Source organism: Falco biarmicus, chromosome 7 (assembly GCF_023638135.1).
Source record: "Falco biarmicus isolate bFalBia1 chromosome 7, bFalBia1.pri, whole genome shotgun sequence".
Lineage (NCBI taxonomy): Eukaryota > Metazoa > Chordata > Aves > Falconiformes > Falconidae > Falco > Falco biarmicus.
The window spans coordinates 35,714,007-35,732,056 of record NC_079294.1 but is presented as its reverse complement, the minus strand read 5'-3'; the positions used below and the strand labels follow the sequence as shown (position 1 = coordinate 35,732,056).

At 40.9% G+C, this 18,050-nt stretch overlaps 1 protein-coding gene and 1 long non-coding RNA gene across 3 annotated transcripts in view; one reads left to right on the top strand and one right to left on the bottom strand.

Annotated features, from left to right (window-relative positions):
- BEGAIN (brain enriched guanylate kinase associated) overlaps window positions 1-18,050 on the top strand; it is a 155,815-nt gene that overhangs the window by 75,869 nt on the left and 61,896 nt on the right. Inside the window, exon 3 of one of the 2 annotated variants that reach the window (XM_056347210.1) lies at window positions 5,898-5,987. The exons of the other annotated variant lie outside the window; for it this stretch is intronic. Within the exon in view, the coding sequence (XP_056203185.1) occupies window positions 5,898-5,987 (90 nt within the window). The remainder of the gene's footprint in view (window positions 1-5,897; window positions 5,988-18,050) is intronic. 2 annotated transcript variants of the gene reach the window in all.
- Window positions 17,013-18,050, bottom strand: part of LOC130152925 (uncharacterized) — a 61,971-nt gene continuing 60,933 nt past the window's right edge. Inside the window, exon 13 of the long non-coding RNA XR_008823149.1 lies at window positions 17,013-17,857. This is a non-coding gene — a long non-coding RNA (uncharacterized LOC130152925). The remainder of the gene's footprint in view (window positions 17,858-18,050) is intronic.

The window sequence follows — 18,050 nt, the reverse complement described above, 5'->3', positions numbered from 1 at the left end:
CCATACTTGTTTAAGAAGGACATTAGTTTGGCAACTAAATCTCACATAGGTTCAATTTCAGTTAAGTACTCTTGATTCCAGAGTTTGAAGACAGAACAAGGCTTCCTCCTTAACTCTTCCTGACAGATGAGGCTTGCTGTAGTGTCTGGCTTCTGAAGAGGGTTCATGGAAGCCATCTTTCACCTCCAGCATTGCAGCAGCTGATGCACGAAGAGGAGCCAGTGGCCACAGCAGAAACAGCAGATGGGGATTGCACAGCTGGGCAAAGCTGGAGGTGAAGGGAAGCTATGGCAGAAGTCTGTTAGACTAGTGGGGCAAAAAAAAAAGACAAGAAATGGGACAAGGACAAAGGGTGGATTTTTGTGCCTGATCAGAAAGATATTGAGAGGTTAGCCTAAGCCAGCAGTCTTTTTGCCAGTGAAAAACCCTGTCCTGAAATGTGTTTAGCTGAGCTGGCAGAGCGACATCTCTGTGTTCCTATATTGTCAGAAAACGGGTATTATCTTCGCTGGTAACAAGCATCCTCATCTTCCTCCCTTTTCTGCTCAATGGATATTTGCAGCTTTCTTATATTCCCAGGTACTCTGTTAGCATCTGTGTCTGCGCTGTGGAGATACTATTCCGATCTGATGCAGGTTGCTACAATTAGGAGGATGCATTGTTCTATAGGACTCTGTTTTTCAATCAGGGAATTATATTTAAAATATTCATTAAGATATATTGTTGCAATCCCTGCAGCAGTTTTACATTATTTAATGCTGTGGCCATAGATCTGGGTAACTCCAGGAATAGAACTGCCTCCCCCTCACAGAAAATGGATTGTTTGACATTAGCTCCAGCCTTTGTTCTGTGGAGATGACAGCCAGTTACCTACACTGGCAGAAGTAGTTGGAGAATATGTAGCAAGTGCAGCTGACAGCATCTTGCAAGTCTGTGATGCTAAATCAGCATCACTGCCACGTGCCTCTTCAATGAGAATGGAATGTGGAGGTAGAGTCGTGACGGTATGTTCCAAGGTGTCCCTGTGGTTTTTCCAGCTTGCTCCGTCAATGTTTCATCTGGGGTTATTAGTGTTTATAAAAGCATGCCCTTGAAATAGCTGCACAGTGTTAACAGAAGCAAAAATAGCTGTTCTTGTGCTTAACTTCTTCATATTGGGGTAAAATAGGGCTAAATTGGGCAAGTACAAAAATCATAATAGCACAACCCAGTTTAAGGGTGACTTTCAAGTCTCCTTTAGGTCTTAAACAGCACTGAGTTTAAGCTAAAATCATACCAGAACACATCCTTTCTCCAGAAAATCGTTCTCCCTTTTACAGATGCAAGATTTGGGGTGGCTTTTGCTTAGAGGTTGCTGAAGTCTGTTCACTAAGTCCTCTCCTCTACTCACAATTGAAGCAACCATTAAATTCCCCAGCTTCTGAAAAATACATTTCAGAAAAATCATTCAGATTTGCACTGGCATTTGTAAAATAACCATGTGTATCCTACTGGATGCCAGGTGCCCACCAAAGCCACTCTATCACTTCCCTGCCCAGCTGGACAGGGGAAAGGATAATGAAAGACTGGTGGGTCAAGATTAGGACAGGGACATCACTCACAATTATCATCATGGGCAAAACAGACTCCAATTGTGGAAAAATTAGTTTAATTTATTACCAATCAAATCAGAGTATGATAATGAGAAATAAAATCTTAAAACCACCTCCCTGCCTTCATCCCAGGCTTAACTTCACTCCTGGTTTTCTTACCTCCTCCTTGCCAGCAGCTCAGGGGGCTGGGGAATGGGGGCTGTGGTCAGTTCATCATGTTGTTTGGGCTGCTCCTTCCTCCTCAGGGGGAGGGCTACTCACACTCTTCCCCTGCTCCAGCATGGGGTCCCTCCTATGGGAAACAGTCCTCCACAAACTTCTTCAACATAAAACCTTTCCATAGACTGCAGTTCTTCACAAACTGCTCCAGCCTGGGTCCCTCCCACAGGGCGCAATCCTTCAGGAACAGATTGCTTCAGCACAGGTCTCCTGTGGGGCCACAAGCCCCACCAGCAAACCTGCTCTGGCCTGGGCTCCTCTCCCCATGGGTCCACAGGTCCTGCCAGGAGCCTGCTCCAGTATGGGCTCCCCATGGACTCACAGCCTCCTTTGGGTGTATTCATCTGCTCCAGTGTGGGGGTCCTCTGCAGGCTTCAGGTGGATATCTGCTCCACCATTAACCTCCATGAGCTGCAGGTGGATGTCTGCTCCACCATCAGCCTCCACAGGTTGCAGGGGGACAGCCTGCCTCACCATGGTCTTCAACATGGGCTGCAGGGGAATCTCTGCTCTGACTCCTGGAACATCTCCTCCCTGCCTTCTGCCCTGACCCTGATGTCTGCAGAGTTGTTGCTCACATAGTCTCACTCCTCTCTCCAGCTGCAGTTGTAGTTGTGCTGCAACTTTTTTCCCTCTTAGCTATGTTCTTCCAGAGGCACTGCCGCCATTGCTGATGGGCTCAGCCTTGGCCAGTGGCAAGTCCATCTTGGTGCCAGCTGGCATTGGCTCTGTTAGACATGGGGGAAGGTTCCAGCAGCTACCATAAAAAAGCAGTGGTTTTGATGAGTAGTATGTGAACCAGGGATCTTTGTATATATCAGATGCTATAAATTTTACTCACCTATGAAATATTGGAGAGGGGAGAATAAGGGGCGTGGTGTTTACTTTTCTCCTAACAGTATTTCTTAAACAGACCTGTATGACTCTGCTCCAGGCACAGTGGATCAATCACCATCTGCCATCAAAACTGATGAATTGTTACTTGCTCATCTCTAGACAGTGAAATAAAGTGTTGATCATGTTTCACTGAGAAATCCACCTTTTCTACTTTTTTTTTTTTTTCAAATTGGCTATAGGTCTGTAAGCATCCTCTGTGATTATTGTCAGATGAGCCACAGACAATATCTGAAGTAACACACTGCATGTTCTAGGACAAGACAAGGAAACACAGACTATTACAACAATATGCCTAAATTCGAAACTCACTTGACACGAGTCGGTCTCAATCACATCAGTGAGGGATAAGGGAAGCTCTGCAGAAAGAGGAAAATGAGTTACATTACCACGCTTTGGCAAAATAATAAATCTCAAAATTTTATGATCTGAAACACTTTATCATCAGGTTTTAGGGACTAGTATTTTTCCTGTAGTAAACTACTAATTGTATACCGTGACTATACAATATTCTTTTTAAATAAGCTTGTTTATTATTTTCGATACTTACAAGTTTCTTACAACCGTTGTTTCAGAAAGGAAACAACACAGTAACAACTGGGAGCTTTTTCCATTTTGTTCCCTTTAAAATTACAGTTGCTTTAGACAAAAATGTATGTATGTTTTTCTGATTTCTAATTTTTCAATGATAAAATAATATCCCATGTAAATTGCAGAAGCTGAAAAATTAATTTTTGTGTTTGTATATCAGGCAAATAAATAAATCTTACAGTTACTAATTATTTTTCAACTTTGCACATGAGAATGTGATTAGACTGACTACAACTGACACTGATTATCTGAGACAGGATGTTATTAAATCCCTTTGGGGAACTTTTGAAAGACCCACCACATTTACAGCAGAGAGCTTTTCTCTGCATTAGCTCATTTATGAGCAATTACATGGGACGTACTATGGAAAAGACGTCAGGAAAAAAACTGAGCAAACAGCTAAAGTGGAATTCAGACCCTTCCCCTCTGTCAAAACATCTCACAGCCTCACAGCCTGAAAATGTTTTGTCAAGATTATCTACAGCAAAGCTATTTGCTACATATCAGTAAAAGGTATGAGACAGGTTAGATTAAGACTACACAGCAGAGGGCTAGTAATGGATCTCAAGACAGCAGAGATTTCTCCCAGCTCAAATGGCTTCTTTGCTCCAAGAGCCCCCACTTCATTAAATTTGTGGCCTTGAAAAACCCAATATTTTCATTTCATCCATCTCAGAATTTTCACATTTTGTTATTTCATTAAAAAACTGCTATGAAGGGTTTATCAGTGAAGTGTGGGCAAATATGCAAAAAATATATACTGGTTTGAAAAATCTCCACTGGTTCTGGAAGAATCTGTGGCTGAATTCACTGATTTTTTTTTTTTTTTAATTTTTTTTTTCAAAGTTAAGATGTCAAAGATCTGATTTTTTGGAGCAGTTTACAATTTTGTACCTAAAAATATGCAGATAAAAAATGGAGAGCAGGTACGGACCATTTTCAAACCTGTATTCCTACAATGGACTATTATCCTGACACCCATAGCTGAGAACAAAAACACATAGTGAAGTACTGCAGATCTGGTATGTATGAAATAACTACACACCTACTGATTATGAGATTTGCAGTCTGAGAACATCAGAAAAGCTGTGAGAGATACATAATCCAAAGTAATATTGACAGTTCACTGAAGAACCAACAACACTGAGGTATTACAGATTGCAGAGATTTATTCTCACCTCTGCTTTGATTTTAAAACTAATATTGCTCTAAATACATGTGATGACAACACTTAAACCTCACACCGTTTCATTTCTTCTGTTGTCCCTGGGTGTCTTCACATACTTAATCCAAGTCCAGGATGGAAGAAGTTAAAAGACACTTAAGTGTTCCTTCCTTTTTCAACGAACAACTCAGTGGTACAACTGGAGTAACGTGCTGGGATTCACTTAGTGCTTTTCCTCAGAGTGCCTTAAAGAGCATCATCTTGCTGCCAGTGGTTCTTAACATGAAACTGATCCCAGGGTGGACTTACAGCAGTGGAAAGAGACTCAGCAGAGTTCTCCTTTCCCATAAACACTGAGATTCTCTGCTGCTCTCTGTAGCACAGTTATTGCTCCTGAAATGTTTCCTTTATGTAAAGATTTGTCCACAGTCCAGAAGGTCCCTACTTTGAAGTACCCACTGGTAACTGGTGATGAATACTGGAAGGTAGGATTTTCTGCATTGTAGTGATCACCGACCACAGGGAAAGCTTATGCAAAAAATCTGATAAATATGAATATGCTTCAGCCAGGAAAAATGGATCTTTTATTGCATTTATCCTTCAAGGCATATTATGTGGCATTTCTGATACTGCAAAGGAACACAGAGACACTGTATTCTGTGTGGCCAAATACTGTAGTCCTTACTCAGTTTTTACTCAGGAAAAAACTTGGCTTGAGTGAGAATATGCTTGACTAAGGACTGAACAGTGTGTTTTGAATCTTACCAGCATTGCTTGATGCTCATGTTGGGCAACAGATCTCATTGCTGATTTGCCTGCCTTGTTGGCCTTCTCCTGGGCTCTGGATCTGCTTTTGCTGTGTGTTATTTATAGCTTATATTGCTAGTTCAGATTGCTTCTCTTTGTGCTTTTCATTTCTAGCAAATATTTTGCAGCTATTGTTCTGCTGCTGGTAGATGTGCATGGAACCTGGTATGTGGAACTTGAACCTCAGCCCAGATTTAATTAGCGCTGTTAAACATGTTCTCACTATGGTGCTCAGAAGGAATTTTGCTGACCCTCTTTCAATGAAGCATAAATTTGTTTAATATGATGTTTTTACAATGCAAACATATAAGAGCTTGATTCAAAAATGTCAAGACCAAATGCTTCTCCAGTAAAGCAGATGGAGTGGCACCCATTTACAGCCCTCATAAGGTCAATTATAATTGCTTATTCTGACCTAAAATAGTCATAAAAGAAAATCACTAGATTTGTGTGCTGTAACATCACCTTGTCTTGTAGTTTTAATACTGCTTTAAAATAAGATATCCTGAATACTAATTACTACCAAATTATGCCATAGTCTACTTATATGCAGCAAAACTAGCTAGGTTATCACTCGTATGTCTTATGAGCCATACCTAGCCATGGTTTATCCTCTATTCATGCTACAGGGTACGAAATTCCTGGGTGCCAACCTGCCTATGGCAACCTAGAATTCTCCAGGGCAGGCTCGCAAAATCTTCACCTACTCTCTGGGACAGGTAACTAATAAGTGATGTTTTGTGAAGTTATGCTTTCTTTCTAACTTTCTGATGTCCATAAAAATGTTTCATTTCTTCATGTCAGTCTGTAGTCTCTCATCATTCAGTTGCGCTATGTTTTCTGAACTAGGGGAATAACAGCAGATCTGTTTATTATAGTACTCTAGATGCTTGCCACAGCCAAGCCTGTAATAATTGTTATTAACATGTATAAAACTGAAAGATGTGAAAGAAGCTGCAAAATCCACTGCTGCCTACTACCACTTAATATTTTTTTCTGATGGATTAGTTCTTATAAGACAGACAAAATGCATTTCATTGTTGATGGCACAGTTATCTGGGTAGTACACCCACCTTTCTTAATTGCTGGTATGTATATATTCTCTCTCCTTTATCAGGTTTACACTAATCTTCGGTCTCCTGAAGCAAGGATTTTTTCAATGCTATAGGTACAGCATTGAAAGGATGTTGAAAGGATGGAGGAGTTACGACTGATTCTAGTTTACATTCCTATGCAGCACACAGTATAAGTTTTTTTCCATATTTTGCTTAGATTCTCTTCTGCTTTTCTCCTGAATATACTCTTTGTTCTTTGTTGCTCGACTTTATTTCAAGTGGCAGGTATGTAGAAGAAATGTCATTCACTGATCCTATAGCTTTCAATGACATGAAAGATTGAAATATATTTCAGTGTAAGTAATTAGATAAAAAAGACAGGCTAAGCTTTAGATTGCCTTATGGAATCACAGAATCATAGACTCATTTAGGTAGGAAAAGACCTTTGAGATCATCAAGTCCAACCATTAATCCAGGGCTGCCAAGTCCATCACTAAACCATCTTGAAGTCTATTGATTTTCTTTGAACAATGTGTGTGAATTTTCATCTTAAGAGTGCTGCTAGTATAGGAAAGATGTAAGTGAGATTCTTTTGGTGTTTTTAGGCACAGTCTACACTCTGTGTAGTGAAAAAAACAACAGTCTTGGAAAAGTGGTTTGAATTTCTATTTTTCAGTTCCCTGGGACTCTGCACATGCACTCTTGCCTGTGTTTAGATGAGCTTGATGTAAAAATAGCTGTGGTCTGCGGCTTGTCCTTGTTAAAACCTGGAGATGACCAGTGATGTGAAATATAATCAGGGCATATAAAGCTTTTTCTCAGAATGTTTGACCCTGATTCCAATTTGATTGAATATTTCAAAGTCTTTGAAAATCAGAACAAATTCATACAGCCACAGTATAATCACTGAGATTGATCTTATGTGGTGTTTTTAAATAGATGCCTGTGAGGAAGTTCAGAGTCTTAGGACGACATTTAGTAACCTTTCTGTAGGGGTCCCTAAAAAAAAATATATCTTTTTTCCTACCATCACTGTCCACTTGCAGTTTTTGCTTTCAAAAGAAAATAAGCTTACTCTTTTAGAGGACAATACGACAATTTATCTCCAAGGCAGTTTATCTCCAAGTATACCAAAGCTTAAAATGTACAAATCTGGGAATTTAGCTCAGGTATTTAGCCATTTTATAAAAAATAATAAACAGACATTGAAAAATAATGTTCATTTCCCTCCCTGTTTTTCAAAAATCTCACAAGGATCTAAATTTTTAGAGAGATTTTAGTATTTCCTGAAAGCTTGCTTATTTCTTTCCTGTTGATTAACTCAAATCTTAATCACACGATTTCAACTTATCTAGACTTTACAAATTTATCTGGAAACTTGCTTTTCAATTATATTGAAAAATATCAGCTTACTGAAAGAATGAGAAAACAAAACCATTTGTTTGTGAAAATGAAACATAGTGAGTATGACAACTGTCAGCACTTACAAAATGAGGATAGATTCTATTTTACCCAGCCTGACGCATGCACTTTAACCTTTAAAAAACTAATGAGAAAGCAACCAAAATTTCAGCAAGAGAGTCATAAGCCCAAGTCTCAATTCACCCAGAATGCTAAAGTAATTCAGTTATAAAGAAAAAAAAAAAAAAAAAAAAAAAAGGGTCTGTGTTTATGCAATCCACATCTCAGGGTGCAAGAGGCATTTTTGGGAAAGTTTGTAGTAACAAAGCTGCTTCCTCACTCTGCGTGGTTCCTTGGGGTGCTGTGTCTGCAGGGCAGGTGGAAGCAGAGGGCTCCTGTGCGGTCTCTGAAGCAGCACGTTGTGTATTGATTTTCACATGACCAGTGCAAGCATTTTTTCCAGAGGAATACCTGGTGCCTGATTTGGCCCCTCCACAGTTACATAGAGCTCCTTCATTTACTGGCTCACTCCAAAAACTACGGAAGAGTTAATGCCAAGGTGCTGGACTGCTAACAGGAGTTTGGAGGAATGCAGTCCTTTTCCCTCTCTTTCCCTATAAACCCACAAAAAAGGCAACAAAACAGTCGTACACTGACAAGCTAGTTCAGCTGAGGGAGTGGGATAAAATAGACTAGGCTGAACTAATAAATCATGACATTAGTTTGGGAGGAAGGTTGTATGAAATGACTGCACAACATGCTGAGCAGTGGGGAACCTGCTAGAGGTGAACTCATTTATACTCTTGCAGAGTAGAAGATGTCTCAGTTAACAAGTCCTAAAATAGTGTGCTGCAGTGTATAAAACAAGGTAGGGTTCTAAATAATTAGCCAAAGACAACGAATTCCTTTCTTTTTCTTTCCTTTTCTTCTTTTGCTGTAATATCAAGTTGATCAGAGAGCCAAGGATCATTTGTTATTGTAGGAAAACTAAAAATACCTTGAAATATTCAGGCAAAAGAAGTTCATTCAGATAACAGGTGATAGCTCTTACTGTTCTTGTTTAACGTCCTATACGTGAGTCTGTGTGTAGCAATAGTTCCCTCAGAATCTGAATTTTCTGTGCACGGCTGTGAATTTGGGTGTGTCTAGGGTAAGGAGTATTATTTAATCAATTTATATAAATCAGCGTCTTTATTTAATTTCATTGTTTGCTTGCGCTAATAAACCAGCGATCTGTTCTACTGCTAGAAAACCTTCCAAAAAGTCCCTAGAGCTCACCTCCATGGCATGTCACTTTAGTAACATCATACAGCTGTGTGTGATGGGGGAACTAAATGATGAACAGAGACTACAGTAGAACTGACTGCACCTACATGGAAAGCATCTGAGGGGTCAGTGCTGTGTCTCACTCAATCATTATCTCCTACACTCTTGAGTAAAAATATCTGGAAAGCATTGGCATTTTTTTAAAGGCAAGCACCTATGGGTTCAAGTTATACATAAAACGTGAGCTACTGTTTTGTAGAACTTCTGTCACAAAAGAGGATCAGAATGCAACTGTCATCAGATACAATTAAAAAGAAAATTCAGTATTTTACCCAAATGAGATCATATACACTCCTTATTAAGGAAAAAAGCAGTGGCATATGCAGTTCCTTCTCCCCTCAGTCCCAGTCCAGTATAATTCTGTCTGACTGGTCTTGGAGCCAGAAGGGTATGTTTAATATTTTCATCTGCTTAGCATAACCTTTCTGACAGAAGTGCTAAGCCAGCCCACCACAATGAGTCCCTTGAGCCAGAAAAAGATGAATTTCAAATCAGAGGAAAAAGAAGAGGATGTGGAAATGAAGGAAATAGCTAAGGTGAGAACAGACATGATAACCTCTGTCCGTCAGCCTATGCCTGGATGCTTTATACCAAATGAAACGGGAACAAAATTCTGACCCTACTACTAAAACATTTCTAAAGTACTCCCCTACCGCACCTCCAGCCTCAGTCCTTTAATAGAAAGAGTGAGATAAATTTCAGCATGCTTCTGGGCAGTGGGTCTCACCCATTCTCATTGCATGTCCTATTACAAATAAATGGCACAAGTCAGCAGGAACCACATTCCTGTTCCAGCACAGCTTGATCAAGATGAATCAGGAAGGTAGATAAAAGCTAAAGTGAGAAAGGTTTAATAAAGCAATTAAAATATAACTTTATAAGCTTGTGAGCTGATGGGGCAGGCTGCTTTCAGTAATTTCCAGAGGGAGCACTTAGCTGTGACTACAAACCAAAGCAATCTAGAAGCTGGCCACTCGAAGCTGTAAGGAGAGATGCTGCAACTGAAGGCAGCTTGCTCAGTGGCCTGGAGAGCTCTCTTTGGCTTCCAAATCATAAATTGAAGTCTATGTCTAATTTTGCTACCTCACTTTCTCAATATCCCACTCCTTTTTTGTCCCTGTATTTCTCATTATTGCTTAGTAGTTTGTATTCCCTAGTGAGATGCTGTGCATCTAGGACTCTGCCAGACATTAAAAAGCAGGCAATGTCTGTTCAACAGCTTCACTTTCCGTGCAAGGCAGCCCCCCAGTAGGCTTTGTTACAGCAAGAAGCAGTTGTTGCAGTCAGCCTTTTCTGCTGCTTTTCTTATCCTTTCATACCTTGCAACTTTACATCGTAACTCACCATTTCTTCTAGCCAAATGCTTTATGCAAACATATCGGCCTCTGGAAAGCCAGAAAATAGTGTCTCTTACAAGAATGCACCTTATTCCAGAGTCCTGTCAAGAGCAGAGTCTGGGCAGCAAGCAGTGAAAGGATCCCTTCATCTATGGTCAAGGCCGTTATGTCTCTGCTCTTGTACAAATGTTGCCTGAAGTTTGCCATGCCAGAATTCGACTCCCTTCTCTCCCAGCCTCACCAGCTGACTCATTTCAGGTGTCAGCCAGAGCACTAGGCAACATTTGGACAATGCAGACAATTTGGAGTAGGGCATGAACATGAGCAGAGTCCTACATTATCATGAGAAAATCAACATATTCTTCCTACCTCAACAGAATGAGTCAGAAAACATATATTCCTCTTTGAATTGCATGCTTTTCTTCTCTTGCAACTTTATCTTCCACCTGTTCACCCCTTCATTTTCCAGCAACATGGAGAAACAAACTGAACAGGGACAGTCTTTATTTAGACTTCTGTGGGATCACTCACTGGACCTAACAGTTTGCATTTAAGCCACTGACTTTAAGAGTCTTCCTGCCAGAGCTGAAATCAGTTGGTCTTCACAGCCTTTAGGAAGAGCCTACACAAAGGCACTAGGAGGCAGTTTGGAAGAAGGCAGAGATCGTAAGAGCTTCTGCTGCTTCCACTCTTTCACTCTGCTTCAGTCACCTTTGAATTTGGGCACAAGGCTTCTGCTTGTTCGCAGTGCACTGCATTCATTTCTCACACACAGCCAGCCTGACCACGCTCGGGTATTTAACCTCAAAAATGTCTCGTAAGCAAAAGCGGTCATCTTGCTAGTAGGAAACAGAAAAGTATTTTGAAAACTCCAGATCCAAATCAAGTGAGCAGAGGTATTAAACCAGTCCTCAGAGAGATGGCACAGCTTTTCGCTCTCCGTGCCGCCCTGTACCGAGCACGGCGCTGGGCTGGCTAGCACAGCTGCCTGTGGTAGATGGTACACATCCCATTTTGTAAGTCCATGTTCGCTGCTCTGCACCCTTGATTTCTTAGTGCTCTGGCTCCCTAGATGCAGGTCTGGATTCCCACTGTTCGTGTTCATTTGCCCTTTGCAGTTTTCAGCACACGGGGGAATCACAATTTCCTGCTGAAGAAACTTCATTTTAAATAATCAAAACACCTTCAGTGTCTATTTCTGAAAGCTGTAATTTTATTCATGGTATTTCTATTCAATCCATTCAGAGCCTGAGGTTATGGATAGTACCTTTAAATAAAGGACAATTTGTATGTCTTTATTACAAGCATATTTAAAAATCTTGCCACGTTCCACTGACAATAATGGCATTCACTCAAGACAACTCAGTGCTGACAGCTAGTCCTCTAAGGGTTTTTTGCATGTCAACATGTAACTGAATTTTCATATCTTAATTGCCTCATATTACAGTTAATATTGAACATTCTTGGATAGATATGTCTGTGGGCTTCAGATACTTGTTATAGAAGTCACCACTTCTGCAATGAAAGACTGCTGGGTCAATATCACCAAAACATAATTCAGTTTTATTTTTAGGAGAGATCTCTCTTTTCCACCTCTTATAAATAAGCCCAGCACAGTTTAGACACACTTACTGTATAATACCTGTTGTCTGGTCTGAATTTTTAATTGTGCAAATTATGCAAGACCCAGATACTCACATCTTAAGCGAGGAAAAGCTGCCTTCCGAAATCCAGCGATACTTCTGTTTTAAGGTAGTTGTATCAGCTTTCCAGGTGCTGTAAATAGGCTCTCAAGTTAAGGATCTGTCCTATAGCACTTTGGACTTCAACTGCTAAACATCTCTTCCCACCACCACCCCGCTTCCCTTCCAAATGACTTTCTCTAATGTTTCTGATAAAGCATCCCCTCTTCTCTGGTTTAAATTCTGCCAGAATGTCTGGAACCTAAGAAAAGGACGGTATTACTTATTTTATGTGCCCATCAGTCATCTGGAAACTATCTAAGCTCCAGATTTGGATCACCCACACATTTGTTCTGAAACATATGTACAGGCCTTCCCTCTCACAATCCAAACTCAGCTTCAGGTTGTTTATTTTGAAAATGAGTACTGGAAAGAAAATTCAAGCAGTTTAATACTTGCAAGTAAACCTCCCCCCCCCCCCCCCCCCCAAAAAAAAAAAAGCTATCTATCTATATAAGTATATGTATATATATATATATCTATAGGAAGGAAAGATCTGCATGAAATTTGACAGGCAAACTGTTCATACTCCAAAGTTTCAAACACTTAACAAACTTCTTTGAAAGTAATGGAGAAATTTGGTGGATGTGCTGTAGTTAAAAAAAAAACAAACAAACAGGCAGACCCTGTGAAAATTTGGAAAAAAAAAAACCAAAAACCCAAAAAAACCCAAAACAAACAAAGAAAAAAAAAAACCAAAAAAAGTGAGCTGGACAAAGTGAGTGTGAGCCTGAAATTACAGGAAAATACCTATTGAAGAACTTGGATCCATATATGCCGAGGCATTTGTTTGGGTACAAATGAAGCTGCTGAATAAAGAGCACAAGAGCATTGGGATTTGTGGACTGGGCTCTGAGTCTAAACTGCAGCAACATAATATATTTCCCCAATAAAACTAATTTCAAGTCCATAGTGGATTCTTAGAATCTGGATCTAGAGTTTGTAATTTGGTCCCATCCCCCTCCTAATCAGACAGAGCAAGCACAAGGTTAGCCACAAAGGCTGCAGACAAGGAAGTTAATTTTGGCATTACCCTTTTGAAATGGTTACCCTGAGCATGTAACACATAATCAAAACTTGATTAACATAGAAATCCAATTACTGCTTCATTAAAGCTGTTTCATTAATCTAGAAAACATTTGTAAAATGCTTGGACTTCATTTCCCAACAACTACAAATCTAACAAACATTGTTGAGGGGTCAGATTCAATGCCACAACTGTCATCTCAAAGCTATCCCTCCTAAGCCAAGGTCTGGGTGCCCTTCTTGCAGCACATCCACACTGGGCAACATGCAGACCTGGCGTGCCCCATGCCTGAGCCGTGCTCCATGACCAGCAGCAGAGATGTACTAGAATAAAAGGTCCTGGGTAATTAGACACCCCCCCAGCCACATACCAGCAGGAGCTGCTGAAACCAGAACTCCCTGGTATCCCTAAGGTCAGGTTGGGAGTGCAGTCCACCTCCATTGAGCAGCAATGCAGTGGCACTGAGGACCTGTTGGGATCTCTGCTAGCTGCAAACATCCCCAGAGCTCTCTGTCCCCAGCTTGCTGCTCCCTGGGGTGTGAGCTGTATGTCAGTAAGAGGTACCCCAGGGCTTTGCCTCCTGCCTGGCTGACCTCCCTTGTCGCTGTGTTGATAGGCTCCATTCAGAGATGGGAAGCAAAAACAGGGATGTGGCTGTTTGTTCTCCTGGAGCCAAACAGTCCGTCTCTTTGCAGAGGTGCACAGCAGCTTCACACTGTTGGGAAACCACTTCCAGAAATTCAAGTGCACAAACCTGGCCCCAGGCTCCCTGGCTGCCCACCAGGTTACTGCTCCTGGCTGTCATCAGTTGTCTGAGTGGGCATGACATGTCTGGGCTCACAGGTGGTCTCTTGGCCATTCCCAGAGACCCTCTCCTGCTTTAGACTCCTTCACAGCAAGCACCTGTACAGGGCTGACTGGTTTTAAACTCTTCCCTATATAAAAACCCACAGGGTAGAAGAAAAGATGTTTTCTGAAATCCAGTTCCAGCATATATTTTTAAAATTCTTCCAGAATATAAAGATTTCCTTCAGTGCTCACAAATTCCTGATCCTATGAAGGCTTTTTTAGAATGTGATATATTGACAACATGAAACAGATCTGATAAATGCTTTAAAAGCATTTAGCGGTTCTTTTTTTTTTTTTTTTTTTTTTTTTGTGGGCCTCCATGCAATCTAAGCACACCAGCAAGGGAATACCATTACCTCATGTCATACACACGGTACTGAGTCAGGAAGGAGGGGGGTTATCTGAAGAGATGCAGTTGTCTACATCTGAGCTACTTGACTAGATTCCCTCTGTAATTAACAGAAATGGATACTTGCAGATTTGCATTACCTAATCTAAAAGTAGGCTTCTAAAATAGGTCAGATTAATTTCATCTTAATAGTACCTGCTCATCATCACTGACCCAGCACAGGAACCAGAGCTGCCCAGCAGTATTGCCCTAGCTCGCTTGGCCAGTATAACACAAGGCACATTTGCAAAGCCAAGTACAAGGCTCAGAGCCCCAAACCCCAGTCCATTTAACTCCAATCTACACATTCCTTCTCCCAAGGCAGGATGTTTACCCACAAAACACAATTAATTTGACTTACATTTCACAGCTACATTAAAACTTGTTTTACTGCATAGAAACAAGAACCTTTGATATGATTTTTGAGTATTTTTGACATGAGCATCTATATTGCCCTTGTTTTGCGTTCCTTTCACTGCTAATTTCCCTCCTAAACACCATTAATCATATTTTGTTTTACTCACTCCTAGAGCTGTGTGAATGAACATAATCAGTCCATTCAGGGAGAATTTCAATAGTTCAAAAAATGAGTTTGCTCTGTTTTTTAAAAAAAATGCAGACTCATCTACAAAGCAAAGCCCTGGGGTGGCAAGCAGATGTAAAAGTGCTGCTGAAGCAGTTTGACCAGTGAGGTGGAGATGTGGGGTTTCCAGGACACTCCACCAATGGAGCAGCCCAACAGACATCAGTTCTCAGGGAGTAACAGCTCAGCTTTGCCTGAAATGCTGTGGTGAAAATATGTTCATCTGGTGCTTCTCCAGCCAGCACTACAGATGACTCGTGACCAAGGGCTGCAGGCTGAGATTGTCACATGTTGCCCCTGTCCATGGTGCTCACCAACCTGCGCACCCTTCCCTGGGGCTGAAGCTGTGCAGAGTGGCACCAATGTTCAGCTTAACATACAAGCTGGCAGGAACATCTAGGGAAAAAAATACCTGTTTTGATTACTCACTACCCTTTGGGGACAGAGGTCTATTGCAGAGGGTGAGGTGACACCACAAATGCAAACACCTCTTTGCTTCAATCCTTGTGCAAGCTGGGATGGCAAACTTTTAACACCAGGAAAGAAACACAAGGAGTATTGGGTGGAACTTGAACTTGCCTGCACGGCCTTCTCATCTTTCTCCTGTAAAATAGACCTCTCTGCATTAAATGTGGAGCCTGAGCAGTGCTAACTCTGCCCTGATAATATCTCCCCTGAACAGCCTCTGAATTATTTCTGGGGATCAACTCCAGCAACAGGATTCAACAGAGGCTTGGCATCTCTCTGTAGGAGCACTGCCGGAGGGAAAAAGGCTTCAAAGTCTCCAGCAAGGAGCAATTCCAAACCTGGCAATTACTGCAGCTTAAATTTTTGTGGGCACAAATTTCTATGCCAATATATGTTTTCATATCTATTTTATACTTTTTTTATTATAAACAGAGCTAATTGATGAAAATAATACTTTGCAAAGTCTGGAGACCTGTTTTTAATAACCTTTAAAGTAGCTTCCCTTGAGACGCTTTCTTTCACCAGTCTAAATATTTAATATTTAGTATTGTACTTACTGTCCCTGTTTTTAGAGAAATACTTTAATGAAGCAAAATGGGTAGTGACTTACAAACCACTGGTTGTCACAGGAGCAGGATTTTAGAGATCATTAGAAGAAATAGAAAACCACTTATGGAAAAGGTCCTACTTACAGGATTTTTGAAGTCATCCTGTAATTCCACACTCCTCCCAGCTGTCAGAGTTTCAGGAAGTCCATGGAATATAGGATTTGTGTTTTCTAAGACATAGCAGTACCAGATTTCCAGAGAATATTTTTTTTATTTGCAAATAAATATTCTCCTTTCTCCTAGCTGTACTTTTTCCATGTAATTATTTTCTCAGTTTTAGATATGTAGTTATAGGTATAGATATAAAATAAAGAATCATAAGGACCCATTAGCCATGGAAGATAAGCTATGAATTATGATATTCTGATTTACCAGCATTAAAAAACAATTGTGCAGTAAACTTTTCTAATTAACTGGTATGTGACAGGCAGAAATAATATGCAGCTAGTTTATGGAGTTGGTTGTTTTGGAGAAGGGGGGAAAAATGGCTAACTTTCTGACTCCATATTTTTACTTTTGGGGGTTTTTTTTCCCTCTTTTCAGCACTGTCTAAATTACCACTACCAAATTTTCAGGGCTACCCAACAAAATTAAGCACTCCTTATGAAAAACCCAGATTTCACAAGCAAAACCCACAACACAGCATAAAGTGGCTGTGTTTTCCACCATTCAGCATATTCTCATCAGAACACAATTTCTTTGTTTCTAAAATTTTTATCTTTCTGTGTAATAACTTGTATTTTAATAATGATTAATTGCTATTTACTTACTACTACATCTTCAGGAATCCTGTCCGTCACATGAAAAGGGGGAGAAGGGAAAATTTCTCCACCCTGGGTGTTTGATCTATCAGTGCCCCAGGAAAACCAAGACCTTTGTGCCCAACCAGTGTCCCATTACAGGGACCCCTCACTCAACAGTCCCTCTGGGCTGGAGGGCGATTTGACTGACTGGCTCAGGGAAAACATGCCAACAGCATCAGGGGAACCCCTCAGCAGGTCTTCCCACTTTATTTGAATATGTTACCCACTGCCAGCAACTGCTAGCACCCACGAAGGACTAACACTAATAGTTTCGAAATAATGCTCTTCATTAATGTAAATTTGTGACAGAATAAGGTTCAAAGATTGCTGGTGATAAATAACACCAACTGTAAGCAAGCTTTAAACAATATATCTAACAGCAGGTAGCATAAGTTGCAGAAAAAGGTTCTTACCCAATAGGCATCCCTACAGGGGAGAAGACAGGTTCAGTCTGTCAACTGATCCCAGAAGTTACGATAGCATCTTCCCTAACTTCTCCCCTCATTTGTCCACTTGTTGTACTTCACAGTACATTGCATATTCATTCATCACACACAGGATTGGTTAGAAATTTCTCACTTCTACCTTGATTGGAAGTACCTTCATTCCACTTAGAGAGTGGGTCAGCTTGACCTAACTTAGCGAACACTAAATCAGAGTTGAGTAATCCAGGAGTTTAGACAACAATTCTGCCCCTTTGGACTTATTTCAGTCCAGGACTAGTTCATCTCCTTCACATTTATGTGGAGCTTGAGTGACTCTAGTCATACGTATCGCTGTTACTGACAGGCATCGTATGCCCAGTAAGGGGCAGTAGCACCTTGGAGGCAGGTAACTTTGAGATGGAGGTGTGCGTTGGTATTACAATGTTATTACAATTATTTCATCTGCGGAAAGCCATTTCGCTACAACAGTTGCCTCAGCCACGGACATCTTGCGGATTCTTCATGCAACAACTGCTATGAGGCTTATCAGCTGTGTGGTGCCATCAAGTTCCCATTTCTGCAGGGAGCAAGAATGAGAAGACCTCAGTGTCTCCACTCCGCTCCACCCTCCATTACTCCTATCAGCAGGTGCTGAGCTGGCAGGGTGTGTTGCTTAGGGAGCTGTGGTGATGTAGATTCCATGCGTGCCAACCATCCTTAAAGCGACAGCTGTATTTTACCCTAAAAAAAAGCTTTCTGTAATACTACGC